Source organism: Cnephaeus nilssonii (genome assembly GCF_951640355.1).
Source record: "Cnephaeus nilssonii genome assembly, chromosome: 21".
Classification (NCBI taxonomy): domain Eukaryota; kingdom Metazoa; phylum Chordata; class Mammalia; order Chiroptera; family Vespertilionidae; genus Cnephaeus; species Cnephaeus nilssonii.
This window is the reverse complement of record NC_137092.1, coordinates 7,501,551-7,526,351: the sequence shown is the minus strand read 5'-3', so window position 1 is coordinate 7,526,351 and position 24,801 is coordinate 7,501,551. Positions and strand designations below refer to the sequence as shown.

General features: G+C 41.3%; 2 protein-coding genes across 4 annotated transcripts in view; one reads left to right on the top strand and one right to left on the bottom strand.

The window, feature by feature from the left end:
• CTTNBP2NL (CTTNBP2 N-terminal like) overlaps positions 1-24,801 on the bottom strand; it is a 51,480-nt gene that overhangs the window by 7,086 nt on the left and 19,593 nt on the right. For both annotated transcript variants that reach the window (XM_079761208.1, XM_079761207.1), the window contains exons 3-5: positions 23,125-23,232; positions 3,313-3,543; positions 236-343 (exon numbers count right to left, since the gene is read on the bottom strand). In XM_079761208.1, the coding sequence (XP_079617334.1) occupies positions 236-343; positions 3,313-3,543; positions 23,125-23,223 (438 nt within the window). In that variant the 5' untranslated portion in view covers positions 23,224-23,232. The remainder of the gene's footprint in view (positions 1-235; positions 344-3,312; positions 3,544-23,124; positions 23,233-24,801) is intronic.
• Positions 1-24,801, top strand: part of ST7L (suppression of tumorigenicity 7 like) — a 147,639-nt gene that overhangs the window by 114,300 nt on the left and 8,538 nt on the right. The window contains exon 15 of one of the 2 annotated variants that reach the window (XM_079761211.1): positions 5,949-6,040. The exons of the other annotated variant lie outside the window; for it this stretch is intronic. Coding sequence (XP_079617337.1) covers positions 5,949-6,040 — 92 coding nt within the window. The remainder of the gene's footprint in view (positions 1-5,948; positions 6,041-24,801) is intronic. 2 annotated transcript variants of the gene reach the window in all.

The window sequence follows — 24,801 nt, the reverse complement described above, 5'->3', positions numbered from 1 at the left end:
TGTGCTCGACGCAGAATACCCTGTCTTTTCCTTGCAGACTCACAGTGTGCATTTGCGTACTAGAGGGTCTGAGAAACTGAAGTTAGAAACCTGCTTAGCTTTGTTTAGTCCAGTCATTCCCGGACTGGTCGGACTACAGGCCCTTTTTCTTGAGCAACACCAGTTTACACCTGGCAGGACAGTCTCTGAGAAAGGCTATTCCAGGCCGGTGCTGCGCGAAGCCCTCCCCCATTACCTGCTGGGTCAGCCTCTCTCTCTCCTTCTCCAGCATGTAGGTGACGTCATCTCCCTCTGCTGTGTCCTGGGCGTGCCTCTGCCTTTCCTCCTCAAGGTCTAGGATCACCTTTAAAGAATTAAAAAAAAAATCATTCCAAATACCAAGGGATCACACGTATAATACAATGAATACTAAGTGCCTGTCTAACGAAGCACCTAAGACAGTTCCAGAGTCAGACAGTCCCCGTCAGGGCGACCGAGGAGCACACTGACGTCAGCAGACAAGGAATTTAAATAACACTTGGGCGAGAGAGAGGCTGGAGGAGTGGTGACTACTTGGGAATGGGGAGGAAGCTGCTTTGCCTAAGGAACCTGGAGGTGGCGGGGATGCAGAGGAGAGGTATGATGGCGCACAGAAAACAAGGGGCCTGGCTCAGAGGCTGTATTTCCCAGAACAGTTCTTTGTGCCCTCAACTTTATTCTTAGACATAGAATGTTGGCAGCCAGGCATCTGCTGCCAGGCCTGAGCCAGGGTTTATCCTCTAAGACACAGAATGGACAGGCTCAGGGCTCGGGAAGAGCAGATGCGACAGAGAATGGGGTGAGGAAAGGGGGTTATGTTTGGGGAAGGTGGTAAGGGTGGAGAGAAAAGGGAGGTGGGGTGTAAGATAATGAAATCCACATCTATAATACAAGGAAGCAAGGAAGTGTCTAAACCTGATAAAGGGAAGAGCCGTATATTTTTTAGAAATATGGAAGTTACCTACCGAAATAAGTGGTTATTAGAAAAAGTGGCAGTCTGAATGTTAAGGAGTAGGACTGGGAAGAGGTGGACTAGGGAATCTATAGTAATAAAAGTGTCATATGCTAATTAGACCAGATGTCCAGACGACCTTCTGGATGAAGCCAGGGCTGCGAAGGAAGCCTGGGTCCCGGGTGCCAGAGGGAAGCTGGTGCCGGCAGCCAGGGGAAGGAAGGCCTACTCTTGCATGAATTTCGTGCATCGGGCCTCTAGTTTCATAATAAGCAGAGTAACCATGTAATTCAGTGCTCAAACAGTGCTTCTCAGAGTCAGAAGGGGCATGCCAAGGTGACAGGCAGAAACTGGACTCTCTCAGGCAAACTGGGACTGTAAGCACCCTCATTATAAGCCTCTAGGTACTACTTGATGTCCAACAAAGTCAGTGTTCTACTCTGATAAAACACGTAAGGTAAGATTAGATAGGCAATTGGTTTACAATAGTTAACATTCTAAGACACTTACGTTGAAATACATTCTTAAGGAATTTGGAATTATTTCTAACGTCTTCCTTTCCCCAATCACCCAGAGCCACAAGTCACCCCTACACTCAGTACCCCTTCTGTGGGCTCAAAAGCCAGCCAGCCCTTCAGCGTCAGTTACTTCCTGTCTGAAGTGGGAAAAGGCCTGCCTCCCAAACAAGGATGCTTCGAGACTTTCTTAGAGGATTATGTACCCACTCCCCCCACACACACTTTAAAGCAGAGGCAGGGAACTGTTTTCTGCCAAGGCCATTTGGATATCTATAATAATAAAAGGGTAATATGCTAATTAGACCGACATCCTTCCAGACGACCTTCTGGATGAAGCCAGGGCTGCGAGGGAAGCCCAGGTCCCGGAGGGAAGCCAGTGCCGGCAGCCGGGGGGAAGAAAGGCCTACTCTTGCACGAATTTTGTGCATCGGGCCTCTAGTTTATAATATTATTCGTTTAATATAATTCACTTAATGTAAGTTTATGTTGCTATCAATAAAGCTCTTAGATTTATTGAATTTCTAGTCTTGCCTGTGGTTGCCTTGGCTGGGCCAGACCAAATGATTTCTTGGGCCTTATATACAGGCGAATGTTCCCCACCCCTGCTTTAGAGCAACTAACTCAAACCCATCGACACCTTTTAAGTTGGTAAGTTGGGGCATAAATGTCTTCAGGTTATTTCCGTAGACCAGAGGTTAAACTTTTCTGGATCTTGTACAACTCTGAGAATTCAATGAAAGATATGGGGAAATTTTCATTTTCTATAAGAATGCATAAGCTTTTGGCATTCTGTGTATTTTTAGGGGGACCATGAACATCTGAGGCCCATCCATCATTGAGAACCCCCACTCTGACCTTTCATGTGGACTCTGTGAAGGGACAGAAAACCCATGGGCGAGACCTGAGTCTAAGCAATTTGTCACGTGTTTTAAGCAGATGGCACCTGAATGTAGGTAACCATAAAAGTAAACTAAGGTCCATCAAGCTGCAGCTGCTAATCCAGTTTTTCAGAATAAGTTGCTTCCTACTAATTGCGCTGATGTCCTCCCTTGTGGGCATAAATCTAAACCAATGGTTAAAAAAAAAAAAAAAAAAAAAGCAGATTCTAGCCAAGCATGTTTTACAGGCCAGATCTGAGCAGTAAATGACAAGAATGGGAATAACATCATAAGCACTAGAATTCCAATGAGATGAGGAAAGCACAGGTTTGCCTTCCAAACTAGGGCTATAAGGCCTACACACACACACACACACACACACACACACACACACACACACACACACACACTTTCCTACTAGGATAGAACAGTTTTAAGGTAAACAACCCTTGGTACTGTTTATGGTTTCATGAGAAATGAAATGCAATGAAACTCAACACTAGAAATAAATGAAAATAATTTAATGGCTTATAGTAAGGTAAATTCTCTCTTGATTGCTCATTCCCCAAATACCTGTTAATCTTTCTATTTATCACATAAGTAAGCAAACAGAATGCTCCGTTCAGCTACAAGCTTGGTTACACCCCAGTTTGTTGCCAAAGTTTGAATGGTCGAGAGCTGAAAAAACATACCAAGTGTTTGGAGTGCCCTAGCAAGAAGGAATGCTGTCTTGGATGTGTCTGGCACACTCCCTAAACTTAGCATGTGCAACAGCCTGGTTTTCTTTCCTACCTCCTGGCTCCACGGTGAGCTAAGGGGCTTTTTGAGACCTGGGGAGCCTCCGATTGAATTACTGTGAGAACTGGCAGCTGACAAGCAGTATCAGGCATTATTTATAAAGTCTCCCTAAGAGCTTACGCAGCCCACGCCACCCGGGCGAGCCCACCTTGCGATGCCTGCTCTCGGCAGCAGCCAGCTGGGACAGCATCCGTTCCTGCATGTTCTTACACTGCTTCATCACCACCTTGAGAATCGACAGTGGGTTTGTGCAGACCGGCTGCTTTTCGCCATCATTTTTCTCCTTCAGTGTTTCAAAGTCTCTCTGTAGAGCCATTAAAGGATCGCTGATGTTATATTTTCCATAGCGTTCTTCAATGAAAGTATCTCTGTGTTGCGCCTGGGAAGAGAAAAAATTGCATTTTGCTTTTTAAAATTACTGAGGAAAGGGATTTGCTAGTAGTTATACATTAAAGGTGATGGGTTAGTATGAATAGAACCTGTTGGCTACAGATCCGATGGAGCCAGCTAGATGTAGAAATGACATCAGAATGGGGGCACAGTATGATATTAACGAGAATACTTATACAGAGCTAACTACGTATTAGACGTGTTCTAAGCATTTATATTAACATTAACTTATTTAAATTTTACAACCCTCTTAGGTAGTGACATCATCTCCACTTTGCAGCTGAGAAAACTATTAGGAGAGGTCAGGTAACCTGTTCCAGGTTACTCATCTAGCAAGTGGTCAGACTGGGATTTAAACCCACGCACCTGGCTCTAAGGTTTGTGTCCTTAACCACCACACTCACGGCTTCTGCTGGTGAGGCGTATATTACCCACAGGGGTATCTGATCTTTTCTTTCTGAGTTATAGCTCTTGCATTTCTAAAATATGCTAAGCATGAAATGTGGTGAGCTTACATATTTGGAGCCCTATCAAGGTGGCTGTAGATAAGTAAAGCATGCTAAAAATGCTTCTGAATTATAATCTAGGACTAGCTGTGATTTTTACAAACAGAACTTCACTCAGTTGGTGGGTCGAGAGGGCAGAGGCAATTAGAACCAGGGGTGCAGACAAATCCCTTCTACCTGCTGCCAAGTTCCACGCCCTCTTCTAGTCTCTGTTCAGCTGCTACTTCTATTCCCCTCTGCCCACTTCGGGGTGGTGAGCTTTGAGGATGAGAGAGGTCAGCAGGGAATGCAGGCTGGTGCCCATCGGGTCTAAGGACCAGGAAGGGAGGGGAAAGATATTCTCAGGCTTCCGCTTCTCTCCTCTCTGCTAGGAAGGATGGAAGTCCTACTGCGCAGGAGCAGCATATAGTATGTGCCGGCAGACAGAGTGACATTAGCAACTACTTCACTCCACACATTAAAATTTTCCCAAGACATTTTACAAAAAGTGTTAATATAGCACCAAGAAAACTTTCTCAAAAACCACAGCAAAGTACCATGTAATTTAAACTTTCAAATGAAATCTAGTTAAGAAAATTACTGTCATGTATCAATTCAAAAAATTACTTCATCAGGGGCTATATTTTCTTATAACCACCATCCACAAATAGGAACCCATTTGAAAGGGGAATTCACAATTCAATGGCTATGCTTAAAACAAACAAACAAAAAACAAACCCTAAATAAGTAAAGCATGGGTTTCTTTAACACAGAAGTATGTGTCAGTGCTGAAAAGCTGGTGCTTCCTTTTTCCTTAAACTGTCCAAGTCCAAGACCCAGGAATCACAGCCTCTGCCTCTCGTTGGTGTTGGTATCAGTTGGCAGGTGCTCAGTGCAGAGTGAGAAGCACTGGGTTTTACTTCTGTCTTGCCAAAAGATGACATTATCGGGGTCTCTGGATAATATGTGTATCCTGGGACTAGGAAAAGGGAACTCCATTTGTTCCTTTAAGTTACTGATAGCATCTTCCTTACCCTGCTGTGTGTGTGTGTGTGTGTGTGTGTGTGTGTGTGTGTGTGATGCGCATGTGAATTAAACAGGGGAGGGGAGGGACCTGGAAGACAGAGTCCAAGATTTTTTTCCAGTTCCAAATAACAAAGGAAATTTTCAGTAAAATTTCAAAATAAGCTCTAGTCCACTCAATGCAGAAAGACAAGACCAATTCCTGAATTGCCTATTTACATTTTATTATTATATTTCAAAATCATGGTGAGAGTAAAACAAAAAAGCTAATTTTCAGTTACATTTAATTTTAAAAAAAATTAAGGACACACATTTTAAAAAAATGTTTTATTTTTAAATTGATTTTAGGGAGAGAGAGAGAGAGAGAGAGAGAGAGAGATCAATCGGTTGCTTCTTGCACTCGCCCTGTCGGGGGCTCGAACCCACAGCCTGGGTACTAGTATGTGCTCTGCGACCTTTCAGTGTAGGGGACGCCACTCCAACCAACTGAGCCACATTGGCCAGGGCTTCAGTCAAACAACATGGGACTCATCAGTGTTTTCCTTTCACCAAGAACACTTGTTTCTTTATTTTCAACTATAAAAAGATTGATAACCCAGGATTCAAGGAAAGTATCGATTTACAGTTATTCATGTCCTAAGGCAAATCCATGGTTAGAAAAATACTTGGACAAAGCAAGTAAGAGGAGAAAAAACTCGTTAAGAGGTTGGAATTCCACTTTTCTATTACCCTTTTTTATTCATTTTTATTCACCATTTCTGTCTGATTAGCGAAGGCAAAGGAATCAAAGGAATGATTACTGGTACCGACATTGGTTTCATAGGGCAACCCCCTCCCCCAAACAAACCCTATAAACCTGCGTGTTTTGTGACCTTTCCCTTGTCAGAACACCATGGAGAAGAGGGATGAGAGCAGGAGCTGGGGGACAGCTCATGACCTTGACATTAGATCTGCTGAGAAGCCGTCTCTCAGGTTTGAGTATGTAGTTAACTAATCCTTAAAAATATGACTTTTTAAAACCCGCACTGTTATTATCCTGTATAATTAATAAGCACCACCGAGCTACGAGTAAAGGACAGGGAGCTTGTCTGGTGAGCCTCAGACTTCTGAGAACAGTTGTTAAGCTGTCTGTTTTCTCTTGAAGTTTCACAGTAATTCCATAATCACTTGCATAGTAATTACAAGTTGTACAAAATTGGTGGCTTTGCACATAAATGAAAAGAATCTGCGGAATAATTTTAAAAAGGCTCCTTGTCACAAAACAGTTCATTTAAATACATTCTCATATGGGAACAGTGAATTTGAGGTCTATATTTATTATACCAAACATTGGATTGGAAAATGGGAGACAGAATATAGTATTTTTCAATCAATTTAATACCTCAATCAGGCCAATTGTATGGATGACAGGTTTACTAGTAATAGCACAACTAACAACGACAATAATAAAAAATAGATGTTAAGATTTGAAGAATGAAAGAAGAGCTTTAGTGGAGGTGTGTATTGGTCATCTATTCCTGCATAACAAATTACCCCAAAACTTAGCAGCTTAAACAGTAAACATTACTTTTATTTCATAGTTTCTGGAGGTCAGGAACCTGGGAGGGACTGGGCTGGGTGGTTCTGGCTGGGTCTCAGGAGGCTGCAGTCGAGCTGTTGGCCAGCACTACATCGTCAGAAGGTGGACTGGGGCTGGTGGGTCCATTTCCAAGCTTACTCACATGGCTGTAGGCACAGACCTTGGTTCCTCGCATGTGCTGCTTCTCACAGCAAGTGAGGCGAGAGACACAGACAGACACACCAAGATGGAAGTCCCAGGGTCATTTAGAACAATCTTAAAGTGACATCCCATCACTTCTGATATATTCATTGGTCACACAGACCGACCCTGGTAAATGTGAGAGGACCCATATATAAAGGTGGGACTATTAGGAGGTGGGGTCACTGGGGGCCAACTTGGAGGCTGGCTGCCACAAGGTGAGTGACTCAATATGCTCCTATCTATCTATCTATCTATCTATCTATCTATCTATCTATCTGTCATCTAAATATATTTTTATTGATTTCAGAGAGGAAGGGAGAGGGAGAGATAGAAACATCAATGATGAGAGAGAATCATTGATTGGCTGCCTCCTGCATGCCTCACACTGGGGATAGAGCCCACAACCTGGGCATGTGCCCCAACAGGGAATCGAACCATGACCTCCACTGACCCACATTGCCTGGGGCCATGCTACCACTATATCTCAGGTGAAAATTTAGGAAAAACTATCAAGGTTGAGGTTTAATACTTTAATGGTATTTCAGCTATATTATAAGAAATACTAGTAGCCCTGCGCACGAATCTGTGCGCCAGTAGCTCTGCTGCCTTCCTGTAGCTCTCAGCCTGCTGCCCCACCCTCCTGTAGCTCCCCCTGACCCCCTCCTCCCCCACTCATAGCTTGCTGCCCTGCCCCCTCCTGTAGCTCTCTGCCCCACCCTCCTGCAGATCCGTGATCTGGTCGTTACACCTCACGGGGTAACGGATAATTAGCATATTCCTCTCTTATTATATAGGATATAAATGATCTTGATTTGCCTTTTGGGGGGAGGAATTCAGTAATACAGCTGAAACCAATCACTTTCTTGTAATTTCATTTCAACAATAACATATACTTTAATTGCACAGAAATTCCTACATTGTCAGAAAACATAATGCTCTTTAATTTCAGACAACAGGAAAATAATCGGCTGGATAGACAGATTCAATTATACAGGATATTACTACAGCAGACAAAGCATACTGGTCATCCAGTACTCATTTATTTTTACTATCTCAGGCTGAATGAAACACCGCTACTGAGAGCTTAACATAAGCCTCACAATACCCTGGGCGTCTGCCATGCTTGCTCTCCAAAACTTTTAGCTTTCTGTGACCAACTTCAAAAGTACACATGAAGCAGTCACCTCCTTTCTCCTTCCCAATATTATCTATACTATTATAGGAAATTAACCTCTTAATTTTAAAAAAAGTAAGAATTTTAAAGAATTATTTATTGAGAGAGAGAGAGAGAGAGAGAGAGAGAGAGAGAGAGAGAGAATTGTTGTTCCACTTATTTATGCATTCATTGGTTGATTCTTGCATGTGCCTTGATCGGGGATCGAATCCGCAACCTTGAAGTATTGGGATGACACTGTAACCAACTGGGTCAATGTGGTCAATTAGTGTTTTTCTCTTGCATTGATTAAACATTTCCCATTTGTCTTTTTTCCTTCCTGCCTAAATTATAAGCAATTTAAAAGCACTTGCCACACCTCTTTCTTCCTCCTGTATCCTGTATTATGCCAGAGGCAGTTGAAATTTACTTTTCGGTCTCTTTCCTGATGTCTCAGCCTCTCCTTACGCTCATCTTTTTTGTGAGGTCAATATTTTATTATGCTATTAGTAAAATCGATGGTTTACTTGTATAATCATTTAAGGTAACAATAATTCATACATTCAGCAAACTGACTCTGGATAGAATGAGCTTCAAAGATTACTTCTGGAGTCAGTTGGCATCCACATATTTATAAAAGCAATTATTTACATAAGGACAGATGATCATTTATTAGTATTTGACTCAAGTGCACTAAATTCTTTGGAAGTTTAGTACAAATAGCTCCAAGGGTGGTACTTCTAGCTGGTGAACTGCTTGTTGATAGAAAAAGAACATGGGTAAATAGCATAATGTAGCTGCTTCAACACTCAAATTCCAGAGTCCTATGAAAATTTCTGGTAAAATGGAAATAAATGTGTTAAGGTTTTGGGGGGCTATTCCTATATATGTGGTTGAAACAAATTATATATACTTTCTGGACTGAGTCTATAATTTCTCCAGGCGAGGAAAAATGTGTAAAGGGATTCAACTAGTCCTGAATAAATTAGTGCTCTGAACATAAATCAAGGATTTTAAGTATAATTTTAGATCCTAATCTCTTTTATTCAGGAGATCACATATCTCTTAAAGTGAGAGTTGACACCTGCCTTGTAACATACACAAAAAACAGGGATAGATCACGACCTCAGGATAAGATGGGAACGGCCAAAAAGCACATGGAGAAGTGCTCGCCTCCCTGGTGATAGGGAGGTTACATTCAAACAAGAATAAGACACTAGAAAAGCTGAAACCTAAAGGTTGACAACATCAACTGTTGGAAAGCATATGGAACAACTAGAACATTCACACAGTGCTGGTGGGAGAATAAATGGTGTAACTACGTTGGAAATTAATCTGGAAGTTTCTCATAAAGTTAGAAAAATGCCTCTCTGAAATTCCACCTCCAAGTATTTATCCCAAAGAAATGAAAACGTATACTCACACAAAGACTTTTACACAATTATCCATAGCAGCTTTACTCATACTAGCTCCAGTGGAAACAATGAAATATCAATCAATAGAACAAATGTGATGCATTCATACAATAGAATACTATCCAGCAATGAAAAGGAATGAGTTACTGATGAACTTGAAAACAATAATGATGAACCTTAAAATTATTATACTGAACAAGACAAAACCAAAAAGCCAGATATAAAAGAATACATTCTGTGTGATTGTGTCCTAACAGGCAAAACTAATCAATGGCGAAAAAATCAGAATAGTGGTTGCCTCTGGGGAGAGGGAGACAACTGACTAGGAAGGGGCACAAGATTACTTTTTGGTATGATGAGAATGTTTCTGTCTTTATAGGAGAGTAGGTGAAAAGGATGTATGCATTTGTCAAAGTTTATTAAACTGACCACTTAAGATCTGTACATTATACCAGCGGTCGCCAATCTTTCGGACCTCATGGACCACCAGTGGACCGCGGACCACCGGTTGGTGACTGCTGCATTACACTGTATCTAAATTATATCTCTAGTTAAAAAATATAAAAATATATGCCGAAACCGGTTTGGCTCAGTGGATAGAGCGTCGGCCTGCGGACTCAAGGGTCCCAGGTTCGATTCCGGGCAAGGGCATGTACCTTGGTTGCGGGCACATCCCCAGTAGGGGGTGTGCAAGAGGCAGCTGATCGATGTTTCTCTCTCATAGATGTTTCTAACTCTCTATCCCTCCCTCTTCCTCTCTGTAAAAAATCAATAAAATATATTTAAAAAAATATATATATATAAAAATATATAGTGAGCACTAGTGGGAAAATTAAGTTATATGTACTATAAGCTTTATATCTATGTATATATATTCCAGAAACATGGGAAGTTCAAACCAAAGTTATTTTAGTCATGCTAAGAACAGCAGAAACAACACAGGAGGCATTGACAGTGGAGTGCACATTGCCTGTCAAGCAGAGTACCCAATTTTTACGCATCTAATCTAACCTAACCTACAGTATTTCCTGGAGGTAGGCGTCACTCTATCTGCATGTCATAGAAGAAACTGAACATTAACTTGTGGCTTTCCCAAGGTTACAAAGCCAGTTAGTTAAGTGGAGAACAGTAAATGGTATACTAGGATAGTAAGTACTGAATATGTTAGCTGAATGAGTAATACATAGATAGGTACTCCGCAGGACTCTGTAGGAATGAACTTCAATTTAGTTTGTCTCAATCAGTAGGTTAAAAATGAAATAGAAAACATCGCAAAGCACTGAAAAAAGCCCGTTCGAGAAGGACTTCTTTTGGCACAAGAATACAGGGGTAGGGGTGTGTGTGTGTGTGTGTGTGTGTGTGTGTGTGTGTGTGTGTCTGTACGTTGGTGTGTCCCTTGGGTTACAATATAAAGTCTATTTTTCACGGTGTCCCTGTCAAATAGAATAGAATGAAGAACCCACAAGTCTGACTCCTGAATCTATGAGTTTAAACAGTTTAAGCTATAATAAATATGTAAAAATGAAAAGTAACAAGGAATCAGTATAATTATTTTAAACTAACTAATGTGATAAAAGTCTACCAACCAGAAGTTCAGCCTAATATCAAGTATACAAAACACAACAAACAAACAAAAATCTCTCTGTGTTATTAGGGCTAGATAAGCACTGTTGACGTCTGGGAGAACTTTCTGGACTATGGGTGCTTCACAGGGCACATGCTTTGGATGCTTTCATTGAACACTTACTTTGCTGGGGACCAAATATGCTAAATGATGTAGGCGATGATCTGGGGACACAGATTTGACTAAAGTAAGATTTCATCCTCTGCTTTTAAGGAGCTGACAATTTGCCAGGCAAGTTTAAGACCTAACAGCAGAAATAAACAAGTTGCCTTTGCTTGTTAAATGTTTTCTAAACAATATCATTAATGTTTAAAGGAACACCAAGTACAGTTTGTTTGGTCAGAACTTTCTAAGATCAGACCTTACACTTACAAGGAAAAGGAAGGAAAAGGCCAACCCTGGAAGTGGGCAGGTTCTGGCAGATAAATGGGACTCTCAGCAATTTAATGAATAACAGGAAACACCAGGAGGTTGAGAGGGCACACAACCCCAAACCGGCTCTGAAGTATATATAGAGGCCCAGCCTGCAGACTAACTGTGTGTGATACTTGAAGTAACTGTGACCTTGAACAACCTCCTTCACTAATGATGTGCGCAGGCTCTTCCGCTCACTGTGTGGTAACTGCAGAAACTAACTCCACGATTAAAATATTGAAGAAGAGCTCACTAAATAAGATGGGAAAGGATATCTTCTTCCTCTTCCAGAGGATTCTATGGAAGGAGATGTGTAATTGTGGGATGGGTCTGAACTCTCAAACGTCTTTCAAGCAAGATTCTTCCATGACAAACACAGCCTGATATTACAACGAAACATGGCAGGAAACCAGCTGCTCAAATGTATGATCCTGGGAAGAGGGCCCCTAGCTTGGCAGAGGAGGAGAAGTGTTCACATTTAGAAGTTTATTAAATAAGCAGGAGTAAGAAGTTAGTGGGGTAGAGGAGGGTGCAGGGAGACGGGATAGAATGAATAAGGAGGACCTGCATTGCCCAGCTGGTGCGGCTCAGTGGTCGAGCATCAACCCATGAACCAGAAGGTCATTGTTTGATTCCTGGTCAGGGCAAATGCCCGGGTTGCTAACTTGATCCCCAGTGTGGGGGGTGCAGGAGGCAGCTGATCAATGATTCTCTCTCATCATTGATGCTTCTATCTCTCTCTGAAATCAATAATTGTCTGATATCAGTTACTTGCTATCCACCGTTTTATCACATCACCGTTCACATTACAAATGGTGACATTTAGGGGTTCAAGGTGCCAGAAGAATAAGCAAATTTCTCATGTAACTAACAGCATGCCTTTGAGGAAAGAAAGGAGGCATCCTGCCTGTCAAGTGCTACCCACTGAGAGCACACACCGCTCTCTAGCAGCGGGGAATGTTCACGAAGATGGCAGCAGTGGGGGACTTCACTGCATTCATTCAGCCCGAAACTAAAACAAATAGAAAAGGGAAACAGCTTATTCCTGTTCCTTTGACTTCCTCCTATTGTGTCTCGCTTGCATGTGTTAGCCTTGTGATGTGGGATTAATCAGAGGTTATTTCTAGTTGCCCCCATAAAAAAAAAAGAGAGAAAGGGAGACAACATGCAGTTGGCAAGCTGATTCTAAAATTTATATGGAAACACCAAGGACCACGAACAACCAAAACAACTTTAAAAACAACCCAACTTGCCCTGGCCAGCTCAGTTTATTAGAGGGTTGTCCCCAAACACCAAGGCCAGGCTGTCCTGATCCCCAGTCAGGGCACACACAAGAACCAACCAATCAATACATAAATAAGCAGAACAACAAATCAATGTTTCTCTCAAATTGATAAATTTAAAACAAGAACATAAGTTGGAGGTTTAACACTACCTGATTAAGACTTACTATAAGGCCACAGTAATTAGGACAATGCGGTACTGGCTTCAAGATAGACAAATACTCGTAGATCAATGGAACAGAACAGCGATCCCAAAATAAACCCACAAACATGAGACACTGATTGTGCCAACCGTGCCAACGCCGCTCCACAGAGGAAGACAGTCTTTTCGAAAAACGGTGCTAGAACAATCGGATATCCATATGCAAAAAAATAAAGAGAGGATTTTCATCCACATGTACCATGTAACAAAATTCATGGAAGTTGATCATAGACTGAAGTATAAAAGTAAAAGCTATAAAACTATAGAAAATAATAGGAGAAAATCTTTCTGACCGTGGTTTAGGTAAAGATTTCTTACATGTGATACTAAAAGCAAAATCCATAAAAGAATTAATTGGACTTCATTAAAGTGAACACCTTATGCTTTTCAAAAAGATACAGTTGAGAATGAAAGGACCAGCCACAGACTGGGAGGAAAGGCGTATATCTAATAAAGAGTGTGCATTCAGACATAGAAGAAATGCTCAAAACTTAATGACAAAACAAGTAATTCAGTTTAAAAAATGGGCAAAAGATTTGAACAAATACTTCAGCAAAAAGGACAACACAGATGGCAAAGAAGTACATGAAAAGATGCTCAACATCATTAGTAGGGAACTGCAAATTAAAACTGCTATGAAATATTATATACCTACTAGAGGTTCGTGCACCGGTGGGGTCCCTTACACCAGTGCACACTTGGGGCCGGGGAGGGTCTGCAGGAGGGCTCTAGGGCGTGTCTGGCCCCTCTCGCCCAGTCCCGATCTGCTGGACCCTAGCAGCAAGCTAAGCTACCAGTTGGAGCAGCTGCCCCCTGGTAGTCAGTGTACATCATAGCTACCAGTCGAATGGTTGTTTAGGCTTTTATACAGTATACTAGAGGCCCAGTGCACGAAATTCGTGCATGGGGAGGTCCCTAGGCCTGGCCTGTGATCAGGACCAATGGGGTCTTCCTTCCCCCGGCTGCTGGCTGCTGGCCGGGGCCTTCCTTCCCCTGGCTGCCTTTGTTCCGTGCCGCTCCCTGGTGGTCAGCACACGTCATAGCGAGCAGTTGAACTCCCGAGGGGACAATTTGCACATTAGCCTTTTATTGTATAGGATAGAGACTAGAGGCCCGGTGCACAAAATTCCTGCACTGGGGGGGGGGTGGGTACCTCAGCTGGAAGGCGGACATCCCTCTCCAGCCTGGGACCACTTGCTCCTTACCACCCACCTGCTCACTGCTCCTGACTGCTGGGCTTGCTGCTCCTTATTGCTGCCACAGAGGCAGGAGAGGCTCCCGCCACCACTGCTGTGCTCGCCAGCTGTGAACCTGGCTTCTGGCGGAGCGGCGCTCCCTCTGTGGGAGCACATTGACCACCAGGGGGCAGCTCCTGCATTGAGCGTCTGCTCCCTAGTGGTCAGTGTGCATCATAGTGACTGGTCGTTCTGGTCATTCCACTGTAACAATTGCTTAGGCTTTTATTATATAGATTAGAGAGGCTAAAATGAAAAGACTGGCTATACCCAGTGTTGGTGAAGATGTGGAGCAACTGGAACTCTTACACATGCTAGTGGGAATGTGAAAGGGTATAGCCACTTTGGAAAACAGTTTGGCAGTTTCTTAAAAAGTTAAACATGCACCTACCATACAGTAGAGCCATCCCACTCCTAGGTCTTTATCCAAAAGAAATGAAAGCACATGCCCATACAAAGCCTGGTATATGTATGTCCATAACAGCTGTATTTTTAAGAGTCTCAAACTGAAGCAATAAAAATGTTCATCGATAGATGAACAGATAAAACACACTGTGGTACATCCATATACTGGACTACTACTCAGCAATAAAAGGAATGAACTACAGTATTAATACAACAACAAGGATGGATCTCAAGATAATTATGCTGAGTGATGAATTTGTTCATCATCTTGATTCTAGTAACAGATTCATGGGGAATATATATATCAAAACATCAACTTGTACACATTAAATATATGCCGCTTACTGTATATCAGTTACACCTCAATAAAGCTAGTTTAAAAAACAAAATATAACAATATGCCAAATCAAACAGAGAAATAAAGAAATCAATGGGAAAAATCCATCCTAAAAAGCGTCCACACTGTCCCTGTATTTCCTGTTTTCATTATAAAGAGAGAAACGGGAATATAATATAACATCTGCTTCATGCCCCGGAGTGCACCCTTAACCCTGCCAGCTGTCTCAAAAGACATGCTTTTGGTTGTGGGGGTGGGGATGGATCAACTCAAAGCCATCAATTCCCATAAGAAAAACAAGCTAACGTGCAAGCCCCGTCAATTAACAAAGATTGAAAGCTTCATCTTTCTTACGAAGGACAGCATGTTACAGTATTAGGGAATACAGTATACTTCACGGAATGTACCTTGTTCCTAAATGGATGGACTTAAAACCTATGCTCTAATAATAACTAACAGAGAATGAGCTCTGAGCACCTTCATTAGCATTTGCTCTCATTTAATCCTCACACTGACCATACAAATGTACAGATACTGCTTACAGGGTAAGTAACTGGTCTAAGCTCACACACAGGGACTAAATGGCAGAGCTCAAACCGAGGTCTGCCTGATTTGAAAGCTCATGCTCCCAACAGCTACACTTAAATGAATGTTCTAGCTGATTGCTTTGGAGAGTACATCGTGATTATTTTTATGTCTCTTTTTTGAAAAGCTAGGATTTCATGTATGGACTTAGAGCAGGATTAAAAAAAAACAAAAAAACCCCGGCCATTCCAACTATAAAAAACACATTAAAATATGGCCCCAAATGGCCACTGATTAATTCCCTTCTAAACCATATTTCATTGGAAAATTTATGAATATAAATCTAAAATCTTATAATTCAACTTCCTAAATAAAATTGTTTGCTTCCTAATTTTCCAATTCTTTTATCCAAGCAGAAACTGGACTTCTCTCAGTTTCAGCTTTTACATGCATGTGATTTTTATCAAAGGTCTAAATTACCTACCCCAATCCTAAAAGCTCTTCTGAAAAATCAACTATCAAAATGAGATCATTTTGGCCAAAGAATAATATTAGATCCAGGCTTATCAGAACTGGAAGAATGCATCCACTTTTGAGTCCATTCAAGCACATTCACAGTATATTCTGATTTTTTTCTTTAATGCAAACACTCTTGACAGGCTTACTAATATAGGACAGTGTATGCTGCTTGCTAAATTCAATTTTACCTTCCTCCTCTCAGCCCAGCCTTTATAATAATCTGCTTCCATAATAGGCACAAAACCATGACCAAAAGCAGATGTCAGCTCTGCTTACAGTGAACTTGTGTTTGTGGTGTTGAGCTACAGACCTTACCTAATACTTTTTGTTTTGTTCTGTATCTTTGCCGCTTTATAATTGTTACTAGAGGCCCGATGCACAAAATTCGTGCAAGAGCCTTGGCCCGGCCCCTGCCTGCCGCGCCCCTGCCCGCCACTGCTGCTTTGTCTGGAAAGAAGGACGTCCGGAAGGACGTCCAGTCTAATTAGCATATTCCACTTTTATTATTTTAAGAATATTTTCAGCAAAAGTACAGGCATACCTCAGAAATATTACAGGTTCAGTTCCAGACCACTGCAATAAAGTGAGTATTGCAATAAAGCGAGTCACATGGGTTTTTTGGTTTCCCAGTGCAGATCAAAGTCATGTTTAGCCCTGGCTAGTGTAGCTCAGTTGGTTGAGCATTGTCCCATGCACCGAGAGGTCGCTGGTTTGATTTCATGTGCCTGGGTTGCAGGCTCAATTCCCAGGAGGCACCCGATCCAAGTTTCTCTCTCTCCCTCAACCTTTCTCTCTGTCTAAAATCAATAAAACCATATTTAAAAAATTTTAAAAAGTTATGTTTACACTGTACTATAGTCTTCTAAGTATGCAATAGCATTATATCTAAAAAACAAGGTACACACCTTAATTAAAAATACTTTATTGTTAATAATGCTAACCATCATCTCAAGCCTTCAGTGAGCCGTAATCTTTTGTGGCAGGATTGCCCCAAACCTTCAATTTGTAAAAAACGCATTATCTGCAAAGCACAATACTAAAGCGAAGCACAACAAAACAAGACATGACTGTAAATCATTTGTTGTTTCAACACAGACCTATATATAACATTTGGATTTTTAATTTTTAATCCCTGGCTGCTTAAAAAACTCAAAACAGTTAAACCAGAGTTTAACTAAATATATTTCTAACTTTGTCCTGTCTACCATGTTTTTGTCTATAAATCTTCTTGCTTGGGGAATTCTGCAATGGCCAAGGGCCAAAAACAACAAAACTCTACCCTGCGCTTTAAAAGTTATACCTGTTTTACGATGGAGACATCAGGGGAAAGGAATTCAGGACTCCTCAAGTTAATTCTACATGGAAGTTGTAATACTTTAACTTTTATTACTGTATAAGCAATTTAAATAATGCTTTAACATAACATGGTACTAGTAAATATGGGGGAGATTCTACTTAGTCATAGCTAAGTGTGGCTTTGCATCTGATCTAAGATGTGCAGATATACCCGATGTGCAAGAGTCATAAATGAACTATTTGATTTAACTTTTATTCGCAGTCAAATCTACTTTCTAAGTTTCTAAATGGCTATCGATCAAGGTGTGTCCCCCCCCCCCCCCCCCCCCCCCCGTCTTCTGGAGGAGCCAGACCAGCTCGGAAGCCATTTCCTCGATTTGCCTGGAATTAATGAGCTGCGCACTCTTGCTAAATGGTGTGACCCAGCCCAGCCTCCTTTGGACACACAGTTCACCAGCAGTGTGATTCGCTTTCACTGCGGAGGGGATTTCTCTAGTGTTTTCATTCATGAAAAGAAAGTGGTCAGAGGGAAAGACTTTCATAAAGAATGTTTTCCTGTGATGTAATCCCTTCTAAAACAGAAAATCACTTTATATAAAGTCCAATTAGGTCCAAATACAGAATAAATGGTCTCTGTATAACAATTAGACTTCAAATACAGAAGAGGCTGAATATTACATTATTTTCTGTTGGCCTCCCTGGTTCTATGCCAAACGTGTCTTGGCTGCAACAGAAGAATGAAGAGGCTTTTGTATTTGGGGGAGAAAAAGGAATGTAACTATGGGGGCTCTGGAAGGGTATAGTTGCAACCTGGCGCTTTGCAGAAAATTTGGAAAATGAGTAAAGCTCTTATAATTACAACTCCAGCCCTAGCTGGTTTGGCTCAATTGATAGAACATCAGTCTGTGGACTGAAGGGTCCCTGGTTTGATTCCAGTCAAGGGCACATGCCCAGGTTGTGGGCTCGATCCCCAGTAGGGAGTGTGTAGGAGGCAGCTGATCAACAATTATCTCTCATCAATGATGTTTCTATCCCTCTTTCCCTCTCCCCTCCTCTCTGAAATCAATAATATATATATATATATATATATATATATTTAAAAATAGCGATATTAAAAAAATTAAAAAATAATTACAACTCTATAGGTAGGATCTACTTACACACTCTGGGAACTTGATAACATATTCCTGTATAAACCTAACCCTTGTCAATGTGACCTACTATTTATTTAGCAGCTACAGTGAACCATAGGTTTTGTTCAGAGATGCAAGACATTAGATTTTATGCACAGGAAAAAAAATCTATTTTGAAGGTAAGAAGAAAAAAAAAAGATAACCTATTTTACTTAAACAAAAAGGAAAAAGCATAATAGCTATTTAGAACACAGACCGAAACCTTTTCAACTCACTACACATGAGTTTAGAAAGAATACTAGCCCTGGCCAGGTGGCTCAGTTGGTTGGAGTATTGTCCCATATACCAAAAGGTTGCAAGTTTGATTTCTAGTCAGAGTACATACATAGGTTGCACGTTCGATCCCTGGTTGGGGGTATATGGGAGGTAACCAATGGATGTTTCTCTCTCTCTCAATCAATTAAAAACCAAAAAACCCTCACAAAAATATGTCCTTGGGTGAGAATATACTAAAAGGAATAAAATGAGTAAGCTGCCATATTAGTCAAGAAGTTTAACAAGTGTTTGCTGTTAAGCAAGAGCTACTGAAATAATGCAGTAAATCCTGATGTATTATAGAATCAAAACAAAGAAACAAACAAACAAAACAAAATAAACACTCTCCCACAAAGAAAATGAGGTTTCATTGTAACTTTGAGGCATCTGTTATGGCAGTTGCTTTTTTTCCAAAGGACGGAAACAATTTGGAGCCCAGTTGCTACTTACTTTATCTAACAATAGACTCTTAAAGATGTATGACTCCTGGGGAGGCTAAACTCATGCAGCTTAAGCCTCTGAAGATAACTTTATTACCCTGAGCCGTATGCACTGACTAGATACAACACTTGTGCTGGACTCTGAATGGTATTTCATATCAAAATGCTCCCTTAATTATAGCTCTAGCTTCTCAAGCTTTAGGCAGCTTAGTCAGAAGCTGCCTAAAACAACTAAAATTGGATCCCTGCAGAAAAAGTATATTTTAGGGAAACATGTGCACCAACCACCTACGCATCTGTTAACATTGAAACCAGAAGGCGGCAAGCACGTTAACGCATACATAAGAACAGGCTGTAAAATTTAGTAATTCACAACATTCACTTAGAAATATTATGGCAATCTTTTAAAGCAACATGCCACAATGGCACAACCAGTTCCTCTATTCAACAGACATTTATTGGGCATCTATGTACTAGGCACTATGCTGGGTGCTGAGGACATAAAGATTAGCAAAGCAGACATATAAAGCTCCATAAGTTTGTATGGTTTCTAAGGCTGAAAAGCAAAGAGAAAATAAGGTCATCCTTTGATTTTTTTTTTTCCATTAGAGGTAGTCACCCCCAAACCCCTACCCCAGTTATGAGGGGGCTGAGGCCCACGAGTTTTTGTGTAGGTCAACTGTGATATTTATGGGCAACTGCTTCCTGGAGTCCCAGTATGGACAGCAGTAGATCCTCCGGAGAGCCTATTTAATGCAGTTTCATAAACTCTGATTGCTATTTATACGATTGCTGCTCCTGGAAATGCTTTCTGAGTTCTAAAGGGGTCACCACGAACCAAGTTCTTCCTGGCTCAGCCAAGGAGTGAGGGACACTCCGCCAGTTCTCAGTGGATGACTCCTATGGTGAGGAGAATAGGGCGTCTCAGAGAACCAGGGGAAGGAAGTGGGAGAAACAACAGGCATTGGGAGTGAGGATTAGGAACCAGCTCAAACTTGCCCCGTCCTCCTTTTCCTTTTCTCCTCATTGACCAGATAAACATGGGGTAAGAAAGGGGAGGGTGTCCTGGGTTTCAGCAGGTTGGGACTGCTGGTGTCAGTGGGACGGGGTGAAGGGAATAGAATACAGTGTTCAGGGAAAGGAAGAGCATCACCAACAGTGTCAAAGGAGAAGGTCTGTGAATGTGACAGAAATGAGTCCCACCCAGAGTGAATAATGACATATGTAGTATATGCTGGCAGGGGCGTCATTAAAAAGTTGGGCAATTGTTGAGGGCATCCAGAGACATCCAATCCAAAGATTAGCAACCACTGACTGGTTCTTGGATACGGGAACATGATATGCGCTGACAGACTATAACTAAAGGGAAAAAAAGAAATGAACCCTACACTGTTGGAGTTTTTGCAATGCCATGGAAATTGTAGTTACATATCAATATTAGTTATTAATCATTTATTTTATTTTTAATAAGTTTTTATTGATTTTAGAGAGGAGGAGGAGGAGGGAGGGAGGGAGAGAAAGAGAGAGAGAGAGAGAGAGAGAGAGAGAGAGAGAGAGAGAGAGAGAGAGAGACATTGATGGGCTACCTCCTGCATGCCCACCACTGGGGATGAGAACCTGCAACAAGGAAGCTTCGCTCGAGACAGATGGAATGACTGGACTGAAGTCACACATTTATGCTCTGGCATGACAAGCAGACTCAGGCAACGCACTTTAACATATGAGACTGGGCATGTGTCAAAGGCATAAACATATGATTTTTATTTAGAAGTCCCACAGGGAAGTCATGCGAGACTGAGGCAAGGAGGGAAGGGAAGGAAGGCAGGCTCCCTCCCCCGACACCGTAGGGGAAGTGCCTCTGGAGAAATGAAAGCACTGACAGTGACTTATCACACATTTCAAAGCTCCAGGAAGACACACAAGCAAGAGTTCCCAGTGAAAAACTGCCCTGAAGCGTATTTAATTAGATAGAAATGTCAGTCTTTTTCAGTCCGCCTTAAGTAACATAAATTAATGTCACTCAAAACTTAACAGCATGTAGAAATAACGGGTTTAGATTTCATTTTTATCACAATTATAATTTCAGAGCAATACCAGAAAAGACGACCCAGATGGAGTAAAGGAACACATGTGCTCTGTTTCAGCGCGGGCAGGGAGGAAAGACAAGCTCAAGAACAGGAAAGATGCAGCCTTTTGTCTGAACCCTAATGAGTGGGTGACTTAGGAAGTCACCGATTCTCTAAGCCCCCTAGAAAGGCAAAGAGAAAGTGATCTTTGTTGCTATAAGGAAATCTTCAACAAAGGCGTTTCATATGAACTCACATGATATATTAACATAATATCTATAATAATAAAAGCGTAATATGCTAATTAGACCGGACTGTGAGGGAAGCCCAGGTCCCAGGTGTCTGCTGGCGGCTGGAGGGAAGCCTGGGTCCCGGGTGTCAGAGGGAAGCTGGTGCCGGCAGCCGGGGGAAGGAAGGCCTACTCTTGCACGAATTTCGTGCATCGGGCCTCTAGTTTCATATAAAGAGCTAGGGTACTTTTGAAAAAAATGTAGTAAAGCACTTCATAAACCTAATGAACTTTAGGATGTACATCAATATAACCTCTAACTATAATTTTTAACTATAAAAATCTTCCTAGATATTTAGACACTCAGTTACTCTCTTCAGCACACTTAAGTCTCCTCCTCTTTGGCCGCTTCCCGCCTCCTTCTGGAGTGTCATTGTCCTACTACTCACACAGACACCCTTAAAATCTGGTCTTCCCCCTCCTCAAATATCATCTCAAGCCAGATTGGGGCCTGTCCTGTGTGGCTCAGTGGTTCAGCGTTGATCCCTAGTCAGGGCACATACCCAGATTGCAGGCTTGGTCCCCAGTGTGGGGTGTGCAGGAAGCAGCCAATTGATTCTCATCAATGATGTTTCTCTCTCTCTCTCTCTCTCTCTCCTTCTCCCTTCCTCTCTGAAATCAATAAAAATATATATTTTTTAAAAGACAGATTGGAAAACATTCTTACTAAGGTGTAAAAATTTATGACACTTAAAAGGAGTTATTCCCCACCCCTTATATTTTTTAAAAAATTAGACTATAGCCCTAGTGGGTTTTGGTCAGTGGACAGAGCATCAGCCTGCGGACTAAAGGGCCCTGGGTTCGATTCTGGTCAAGGGCACATGCCAGGTTGTGGGCTTGATCCCCAGTGGGGGGCATGCAGGAGGCAGCTGATCAATGATTCTCTCTCATCATTGATGCTTCTATCTCTCTCTCCCTCTCCCTGCTCTCTGAAATCAGTAAAAATAATAATAAAAAAATTAGACTATATATTTTAGAGCAGTTTTAGGTTTACAACAAAATTGGGTAGAAAGTACAGTTAACACCCCTCTCCTTTTTCATTTTAATGGTTATAAAATACTGAAACAAAAGTAGGAATTTTTAATCTGGGGTCTAGAGAATCCATGGATGGTCTTCATGGGATCCTTGATCTCATAGATACTATATCCTGAATTGTGGTATATGGGTCTATATACATTTTTTGGGGGTTGCATATACTTTATTAAATAAAAAAAAACTTCACCCAAGGCCAAGGGTATGTTTTTAAAATTGATTTGAGAGAGAGAGAGAGAGAGAGAGAGAGAGAGAGAGAGAGAGAGAGTCACCTGGCCATGGCTGTATATACATTTTTTTTTTTAAGGAAGCAGGTCTCAGCAGGTTATCAAGGGGATGGCATTCAAACACAGCTAAGACCACTGAGCTAAACAATGAAGTTCAAGGTCCAGACATCAGGTAGAGAGATCAAAGGAACTATTTTGGGGACAGAAAGGCTTCACCGGTGTCCCTAAAACAACACCACACAGGTGGCTGCCACTCCAAGTGTCAGTAAGTATACCCAGGCCTCTGACTTCAACAGGGCTATAGAAATACCTGGGTTAAATAAATTACAACCAATGAAACAACTTTCAAAAAACATATGATGACATCTCCCTTTTCCCTTATTAACATACCTTTAAAGCTTCTATAACAAGGTCCCTGGCTTCTAGCTCTCCTTCAAGAATACTGAACAGTGTTAGGAGTTCAGGCTTGCTGAGTTTTTCCAGATTCATCCTGAAGGCCTAAAACAGAGACACAATCAGACAATCTCTGAAGACAGAGTTAACTTGATATGATCAAAGAAAAATAAATTGAGACAGACAAGAAGTATAACTATTACAGTATAAAAACGCTTTCAGAAAATAAAATTCACTTTATTGAATTCATCATTACTCACAAAAATACATTTTATCATTTTTCCTCTAGGCATATTTGCAAGCATCCTAGAAGGTCTCAGAATGAGTTAGTCACTAATTTTGTTCACTAGAAATTCAGGTAAAATTGTGTTACAATTAACAGTATTTCACCAAAAATTGTTATACCCTAAAAAGATTTCCCACCTTTAGATAACCAGATTCAAAACCCGTATATAAAACATGCTGGCATCCCTCTGAAATTGGTTGAGATGAAATTTGAGCAAAGATAATGTTTGCTGGGGGTATGGGAGAGATTTTTCTTTTAAATTGTCTACTTTCAGAGAGAATATCACAATATTTATATTTCATATAGCAAAAGAAGACTTAAATGCAACCAATATGCAAAAATAATTTTAAATGACTTCTTAAAAATATATTGTTTTAAACATTTTTTAAAAAAATGTATTTTATTGATTTTTTTACAGAGAGGAAGGGAGCGGGACAGAGAGTTAGAAACATCGATGAGAGAGAAACATCGATCAGCCGCCTCCTGCACACCTCCTACTGGGGGATGTGCCCGCAACCAAGGTACATGCCTGTGACCAGAATCGAACCTGGGACCTTTCAGTCCGCAGGCTGACACTCTATCCATTGAGCCAAACCAGTTGGGGCTTGTTTTAAACATCTTAATTGGCCAGACTACTGAATGTATTTCACTTAAGTTCACATTTCTATAAAGAATTGTATCTTTTGCCAAAACCGGTTTGGCTCAGTGGATAGAGCGTCGGTCTGCGGACTGGAAGGTCCCAGGTTCGATTCCGGTCAAGGGCATGCACATTGGTTGCGGGCACATCCCCCGGTGGGGGTTGTGCAGGAGGCAGCTGGTTGATGTCTCTCTCTCATCGATGTTTCTAGCTCTCTATCCCTCTCCCTTCCTCTCTGTGAAAAATCAATAAAATATATTAAAAAAAAAAAAAGAATTGTATCTTTTGAAATATGTTAAATGGGAAATCTCATGGCACAAATCCTATCTTTTCCACGAGATTAATTTCTCACAAACCACACATAGAAAATAGATGGCTGTTTTAGGGTCTTTTGACCAGCATTTATGGTAAAATACATTTTATAACTTCCAAAGTAGAGCAAATACTACTTTCCTATAGTATTCTGTAGAATGATTCACGGCATGACTGGTTCACACACCCTCCAGTAATTCCTAGCTCTTAAGGGAACATTACATTTTAGGAAACACACAAAAGACTCATTGATTCCCTCCAGAGCTATGCCTTCAGGTGAAGGAAAACATGGAGAAAACTCTTACTTCACTGTGTTGTCAGATTATGTTTTGAGACATGCTGTACAAATCTTTTCGCCACATGGTAAAATATGTTCAATGTAACTTCACCTTTGAAGGGCTAACTTTCTAACAAGGGAGTTTTAGCGACGAGTACGTAA